Here is an 8,850-nt window from a genome sequence, read left to right on the forward strand (position 1 = left end):
CAGTGTTTCATCGTGTGAATAACAATACAGAAAAGAGGTTATATCTTTTTTATCTCGAGCAAATGCTATCTTGACACTTAATTACCCTTATTATTTAAATATGTCATCGCGCGAGTAGTGATATGATCTGAGACAACAAAATTATGGCAAGAAAAATATAATTACAATAATTATAATTATTGAAAACCTTTATCTGTATCAATACATTCCTTAAATTTCGAGTAAAAAGTGTTTTCGTCTGTCTTAAAAACCATGGTAATCCATGCTTTAAGTATGGTTTAACAATTTTGTGAAATGAAGTACTTGAGTCATGCTTCAATATATGGTCAACCATGCTTTTAACCAGCTTCAACCATGTTGATATCACGTGAATAGGTTCAAGGAGATTAATTCAAAGAAAATGTGTGTGGCATTGATGTCTGCGTCGGAAAAGTCAGTCAAGGGATCCGGAATAAAGTTTACATTGACATTTAAAGATTAATTGGTTGTAACATTAACCTCTACGTATCTAAAGAAGTTATAAAATTATGCAATGGATTAAACAAGTTGTGACATTATTGTCAACGACGGACAAGAAGTCAAAATAATAAATGTTGACATTGTCATTATAAGATAGGAAAGAGTGTGACATTAATGTCTACGTCGTGAAAGAAGTCAAGAAAAATTAAAAAAAATATTACGTCATTCAACGACAAGGTTAAGCAGTATAATAAGATATGTATTTACCCATGGATATGTTGACATTTTGACTTACGATTGTAAGCAGTAGATAGCAGATTGAGTGTGCTTCTGAAAGATTGTTAAATATAAATTAACTCGGTTATTAATGCGATCATCTAATAAATTGTAAAAGCAGATGAGTTCTACATTTATTGAATATTTTCAACAACAAGTCAGTCATTTTTGTCTCTATGACTGAGGCAACTGTTTATAGTTCAGAGGAACTAATATAATATAAATTGTCTCATCTATCAAGGTTGTACATTGCTACGACGATATTTTATCGTTAGATATACGGTAAGTGAGTTTTATCTTAAGATAAAATTAATTTATCTTAAGATAAATTTTGAACTTACAAGTGCTGTGAAAATAACTTAAAAAATTTAATAAACGATTATGATTTGTCAAAATCTTCAGGCCCTTATACTATGAGTTGTCGAGTCGCTTGTGCTAATGTGGGGCTCTTGATGTCTTCCTCCAAGATAGCCGTATGACTATTACAGTATCGGTATTACGGCCATTTGACAGATTTTCTGTGATATGCAAGCTTCATAACTTTTGATACCCATTCAAAATTCCAGTTTCACCCATTTTTGTTCAGGCCACACAAGTTATTTATCTTAAGGATTGTTCTTTACTTCGCGTTTCATAAACTGGCACTGTCATATTGAAGGTTCCAAAACAACCTCAGTATGAACAGAACTGCAGATGTTTCTATATTCAAAATGGACTGTACATATACAAAAAAGTATTAAAAAATATTTCTTTCCTTAGCTTAGCCTTTTAACAATATCCATACAAGCTATATTTATCAATGTTTAAACATAATCACGAAGCGTGATTTTTAAAAATAATATGTTTCGTCCAATCAGAATGCTTAAATTTCAAAAGTTCTGACAGTTTATTTTGCAAAATTGCGCTGTTTGACTATCCTGTATATTGTAATAAAGTGCAGTTAAGTGAAATTTTATAGATGTATATAATTTTTTTTCTAAAACAATTTCCAAACATCCAACATATTAAATAGGTACAGTAAATGTTTATATACATTATAATTAATTAAACTTTAAAATTAATGTATACATTTTTATCGGAAAAAACCCACAAAAATTGGCTTAGTGATTCCAATATTCCTACTTGAATAATGTTGAATCACCCTTAGGATATGTTGCCTGCTTTTTAAATTTGTCTTTTGACGTCTTATCTGTGATATGCAGGCTTCATAACCTCAGATCCCCTTTCAAAATTCCATTTTATTTAGTTCCGCCCATTGTTTTCTCGTTTAGGGCACACGCATTTTTTTACTTGGGAACCATATCCCGCTTTTCATGGAATGGCACTAACGTGTCACATTGAAGGTTCCATGATAACCGCCATATGAACACATCTGCGGATGTTTCAAAATTATAAATTTTACCAGATCATGTTTAATTTTGAATTCTGCTTAAGCCGGTGCTAGGGGGCGTGGACGGTAACTTGCACTTTCCAGTACCGTCTATGAACAGGCTTAATCAAACCGAGCCTGCAACATTTTCAATTTTGTCGTGTTGGGCGTTTTTTAGGGATTCTGTATTTATCTTTTTTTTTACTTTATCGAAAATATATTTCTAATTACCTCCCTTTATACATGAAATGTGAAATTCGGTAATACAAGTACTCACAATATTGATAAAGCTTTATTTGAGTGACCATCAGATAAATGATATGAGACCATAAAAAAAATGCGTTATAGGGTGTTTAATTCTTTTCGGTAAGCATACACTGATAAAAAAGAATGTATTTAACATGATTTAGAAACATTTTTGGAGTAAGTTACTTGCGACTGGTGTTTACAATTTCCAAAATGAGAGTTAGTTCTCCTAATAGATCTTTCTAACAAAAGTTCTTTTTAAGAGTATTAAATAAAAGTTTAAAAGGACACAACAGCAACAGTTTCTACCTGTGCTGTAGATAATTTTGAAACTTTGAATAAATAATACGTGTAAATAACAAATTGCGTTGCATATTCTTTATAAGAGTGAACTGAATCAAGAAAAGAACAATGAAAATGTACATACAAATAAATCAATCTTAAAGGTGGCAAGCTATATCTCAACAATAACTACTTTTTACTTTTGAAATTGCAAACATGTGTTTTATGCAACTCGTATTTTAATAATGGATTAAGACAATGTTTGACAACTATCAGTTGAATAAAGTAGCGCTGAATATTAATTAATTTAACATAAAATAGACTACTTGTAAACAAAGTGGTATTTTGACTTCCATACAAGCTAATAAATCACCAAACTATATTAAATTCCAAAATATAGAAACAGATGGTTAGCTGTATGTTCACTGGGTAATGTTTTGCAAAATGTAACAGAACACTGAGAAATGTTTTCGAGAAAAAAACAGAAATACCATTTCTGGGGCTTAATGGGCCTTTGAATAGTCTACTCATGTGGTACAATATACTTCTATAGGTAGATACTATCTACACTTTATAGGATTACGGTTGTTTAACATGACGCTATCTGTCTATAAAATATGTGAATGTATAATACATGACAAATATAAAGTGTTAATGATAAGGCAAAGTCGCCTTGTTTGTAATATGCATAAACAAATCCTTGTACGATTAACCAAAAGAAGCAAATCGTCTTATATTACAAATAACACGTGATACACAAGTTACGGTATCACCAGCGTATTATAAACAAATAATTAATCAATTACACAAGGTGTTTGTTCAAGCACTTATCTCAGCAATTCTAGCTTTATACGTTTGTTTAATTTTGTTCATATCCAACTGAATCCCAAAAGTTACAGAAAGTACTTCTGTAATCATGAAAAATCATATTTTTTGGAGTTAAAAAGTGCATGGTAGCTGAAGTGTTCGATGCATAGTTTGGCCACGTCAATACCGGCGAAAATCTACCAATATTCGGCTCAAGTGAATAAGCAAAGTTGGTCCAATATAACAACATGCTGTTAGCTAGCTGTGTCTCCTCCAATGTTGGTTTTCCAATGCGTTGGTTTTGAAAAATGTAACCAAGTTCTTCAGCATGACATACATGGCCTTCACAGAACGAGTCCTTACCCCATCCACCATGTGTAGCTGTTGCATGATCAAAAACATACTGATACACTGCACGATCATTGTTTGCTAAAATATTTCTTGTAGCATTTCTATTAGCACACGTGAATATGAAATCGGTGCAAACAACACATAAGTCGTCTCTGTAATCTTCTAAATCAGGTTTAGGTTTATAAAACATTTCAATGTCTTCAAAGTGAGGTGGATGGATTATTGCCAGAGCAGCTTCGTACTCAGCACGGGTAAGGTTGCGTGTCCAAGCACCATACACAAACAGTCTTGCCTCTTCAGTGGTAGTACCAATAATCATCGGGATCTTTCTAAATTTCCCTTCTGTCGCTGCTTTCAGTGGCTGAGTTATAAGATCAGTTCCATCAATGATAGGACCGATGGGTTCATAATATTCATTGAATTTTCCAGCGGTCACTTTTACTGATATTTCTTCTTGTGCGTCATTTATTTCTTCAACTGATTTTGCTCGCATACATAACATAATGTCTATTTCAGGGCACCTTAGAATTTTTCTTAATCTGCTTGTGAGGAAAAGCGCTTCGTCTTTTTCTCTATAAGGAACGGAAAACGGAGCACTTTCCATAATAGCTGCTCGGAACAAACTGCTGTCAGTTTTAGGTGACATCAAATGAATAAATGTTGATTGAGCACCGGCACTTTGCCCAAATAGGGTCACCTAAAACAATATAAACCTTTTAAAATATTTTTCTTATTAAGACAAATAGTTTTGCTTGAAATATTTTTATATTAGATATTAAACGTGAAGAAAATTAAATATTTACGAGCAGTAAAAGCAGGAATACTTCTGTTAGTGGGATCACTGCTAACTGCACATACATTGCAAATGAATTATTTTGCCACATATTTTATTGAATAAACGAAACAACAAGCTTTTGTATTTTGTCTTAATTTATTATTTTGACCGCGGTGTGATATGCATCATATTCAATAGTTGTTTGTAAACTTGAGTAATATGAATTACCTTAGATGGATTTCCTCCAAAATTAACAATATTTTGTTGTACCCATTGTAATGCTAGTCGTTGGTCGCGAATTCCATAATTACCTTTGGCGTCTGAGGACGAGTCTCCAGTGTATAAAAACCCTAATATACCTGTGAAGAAAACCAACAATTAATTTTAATACAGATTATTCAAAATATTTGTCAACTATTTTTCATAACGACGTTATCCAGAAACAGGAAATGAAGGGTAAACATATATGAACTAAAGACCGCAAATCTTTAAAAAGAGTCAAACGAATCATAATATAAATAAATCCTTATAAATTAATTTACGTTGAAATCACCCTCTAATTTGTGTTTTATAACCATATTTAAGGCGGGATAATAAAAATTGTATTGGAACAGTTTTTATAAATTTGTTTCTAAATTCATAATTTGCCATTTCATGTTTAAATGTTGAATTCTGCTTTAGCCGTTGTTTGGGGGGGGGGGGGGGGTTGACGGTAGTTTGCACTTGACAGTACCATCCATTAGCGGACTCAATCAAACCGAGCCTGCAACGTTTACAATTTTGCCGTTTTGGACTTTCTTTAGGGATTCATATTTTCTCTATTTGTATGCGTATGTTGGAATTTGAGGACGATTAAAGAACTCACCAACTCTATAGTCCATGTTGACAACAATCACTTTTCCACCAGCAGCTAGGTTGTTACCATCATAAGTAAATGTTGATCCTGATCCCCATTTGAAGGCACCTCCGTGGATAAAAACCATCACCGGATATCCGGAACTGTTTGTAGCGTCAGCCGGTGTCCATACATTGAGGTATAGGCAATCCTCAGACATCTAAAACAAAAATGTGACTCGTTATATTCAAAACTGGAATAAATGATTGAATTTATCTTTTATGAGACGAACAGATATTTCTAAAATCTTGCAAGTGTTTTTCCAAACTAATACGTTAAATGCCCTACAGATAAAGTTAGTGGGAAGGGAATGACTATTCTTTAGCATTCTACTTATTTCTATTGTGAATATCACATAGGAAAACACAATCTCTCTCTTTTGATTTCTCTTTATTTTCTTTTTATTTCTTCGGTATGGTAGTTCTCTAAGAATCGAACAACTGATTTCATAAAAAAACAAACAACAAAAACAACTAACAACAACAACCCGTCCCCAAAGACCCCCCCCCCCCCAAAAAAAAAAAACAAACAAACAAAAAAAACCCCCAAAAAACCGGATTGGTGTCAATTCACTAGTATGATTACTTCATGATGAGATATGAGAGATTTAGTAAATGCTAAAACGTTTGGATTTTAAAAATATCATGTCTCACGATAAATCAATGATTGAGCAAGTATGTCGAAATAACTTAGGTATGTGCAAATGCTGTAAAAAATAAGAAGTTTGAAAACTGCTAATACAAGGGGTTTGATGTGAGATGTGAAAATATTTGTATGTGATACCTTAGAGGCAATGTGAAAAATACTTGTATGTGATACTTTAGAGGCAATGTCAAACAGACTTGTAGGCAGTGTAAGATGGTAAAATTGTTATGCATTAATTGTTCAAACTATTACATTGGAAAAAAGCAAGCTATGTGTTCATAGAAATATTTGACTACCAACAAGATCAATAGATTTGCTTCTCCCCCTTTCTGCAGTAAATATATTCTTGTCGCTAAACAGAACAAGTTGTTAATAATATTCATTCATAGGAGGAGGAATTCAAGAGATGCTACGCGTCAGGCAATGCTGAAACCCTCGGAATATATGTATGTGTTTAAAATCAATCAATGAAAAGAATGATTTATAAATGATGATGCAGACAAATTGTGACGTGAAACAACATCGTGAATAGATTGCTATATGATTATTGGATGATAATGATATAATCAATGACTTTGTCTGAGCTGTGGAGACACGGAACGTCGTCGTACAATAGTACATGATTTTGTAAACGCTCAGAAAATTGTTGTTGCATTTAATTATACGAGTATGTTGTCTATTTATTGTCTCCTCTGTTGAGATCTGTTTACAATGAATAAAAAATGCAATAAAATGTTACAGTTACAGCTACCAGTTCGACATTTTCTCATTTTATGGATGGAATAAAATTATAAAGCTATATTTGAGTTTTTCATATTGAATCTTGGAAATTTTATGAAAAAATATTTTGTTTAAACGACATGAACATTGGCCACTTCATCTTTATGGTAACTGAATAGTTACTGCAAATGCAGTACCAAAGTTATTATTCCATACATTTTGATGCTTTATTCCTACTTTTTTGTCACTTGTAATTGTGTATAAGCAATCATTTTTAATAACTTTTAGACAAAGTTAAATTATGCCATTTTACACAATGGGTCTAATTTTTTTGAAATATTTTGAAATACAGCATGCTAAATATTTCAAACATTAGTTAAATTTAATTTGACTTAAATATAGCGATCCTAAGAAACAACTTAATATGAATAAGACATATACATACCTGCATTGGGCAGCTAGTATTTGGCAAGAATTGAAAGCAATATTTCTGAGGACAGCCTGGTTTGCGTGATGTGGCGTTGTATGTTGCTGGTCTCCATGACGCTGGAATAGTTGGATCATTCCATCTGTGATAACAACAACAACAATATTTTATAATATTATATATACCAAGACGTAAGCAAGTACAAAATATTTATAGAAATCCAACCTAAATTGTATTATTTCATACGAGTTCATGCTTTGACCACTCACGTGTAAATTTGTTTCCTGTTTCCTAACAGAAAAGGTTAAATTACTTTTATAAGACTTATCAATAGTTCTTTTTTGACAGGCGTCAGTGACCGAAAGTATACGGTTAATTATGATAAAAAAAATGACAATCAATGTACATTTTATATTTTGTGGCTCTGTTATCACTGTTACCCTATTTTTATGCTCGGATTTCATGAGCAGGCAAGTCACATATTTTTTTTCATTCATACAGGTTTTTGTTGTCCATTTAACTCTAAGACTGAGTCTTAAAGCATAATGGTATTCTTGCTCTTATTTTTACATTCTTCGTGTCTGACTTTATCTTAAATTAATACAGAAATACATGTATGTCATTTGGAATTGATAGATCCCTACTCTGATCTTTTGTTTGAATAACAATAGATTAACCACAAACATAGACATGTGTTTTTGTAAACACATAGATTGTCATCCAATAATTATTATAATGCACAAATCTGATAATTTGATTTAGATAGGTTAGGGTGATTTAGGGATCTATCCGTAGAGACAGATAAAAGAGATAAAGATTTTAGTACAAAGATTGAAAACTTTCTAAATATACAAACCTCAAGGGTCCAACTGGCGGTGACGCGTACGGAATTCCGAGAAACTGCAAGCTATTTTCATTTCTGATTCCTCGGACATCTCCATACACTGTTGGAACAACCGGTTCTGTAACAGCATATACATTATAAAACACGGTGAGGAAAATAATGAGAAATGTAACTTCCATTATTATGAATATCAATATGTATAATGTAATAACATCAACAAAGGCTAGACGTGATAGTACAACCTTCTTCTTAACCTTGATAAATAAGTTTTATCATAACTATATCTATGTTTATATATACTAGTGTTAATATCTAGGATTAGTACACTTATTACTAACCTTAGTTCAGATAATAAGTATAAATATCTTAAAGCTGCATGCCTCCAGATGAACCAAAATATTTCAAGAAAATTAACCGAAATAATATTTATTAAGATTTTTAAAAAAGTAAAAAGATTCAAAATTCAAGAAATCTCTTACATGTACCTTGCATATGAACAATAAAAACAACATTATACTTTACATAAATCATTCCTCTATTGACAGTTAAACAAATTATGACATAAATAGCAAATGCCACTTTACAAGCAACAGAAAATTAAAACAATAACAGTAATGAACTAACCCATTTTTTTTGTTGTGCGCCGGTATTACGTTACTAAGGTAACTTAATGACAATTCTTTTTTCACGATACGCCGGTTACATGGCTTTTTCTTATGTCTTCTTATTTGAGACATATTTCACCTTCAAGTGA

At 32.1% G+C, this 8,850-nt stretch overlaps 1 protein-coding gene across 1 annotated transcript; it reads right to left on the reverse strand.

The window, feature by feature from the left end:
- Positions 1 to 3,626: 3,626 nt before the first annotated feature.
- Positions 3,627 to 8,369, reverse strand: LOC132748732 (cAMP-regulated D2 protein-like; the record flags this gene model as incomplete). The annotated part of the gene is made up of 5 exons (XM_060738350.1): positions 8,109 to 8,369; positions 7,271 to 7,394; positions 5,431 to 5,620; positions 4,776 to 4,924; positions 3,627 to 4,487 (listed from the first exon to the last, which is right to left on the reverse strand). Coding segments are annotated over exons 1-5 (1,491 nt in total), but the record flags the coding sequence as incomplete, so codon positions are not given.
- Between the last annotated feature and the right edge of the window lie 481 nt (positions 8,370 to 8,850).

This window comes from Ruditapes philippinarum, unplaced genomic scaffold (assembly GCF_026571515.1).
Source record: "Ruditapes philippinarum isolate M1 unplaced genomic scaffold, ASM2657151v2 ctg2795_1_1_1_1, whole genome shotgun sequence".
Taxonomy (NCBI): Eukaryota; Metazoa; Mollusca; class Bivalvia; order Venerida; family Veneridae; genus Ruditapes; species Ruditapes philippinarum.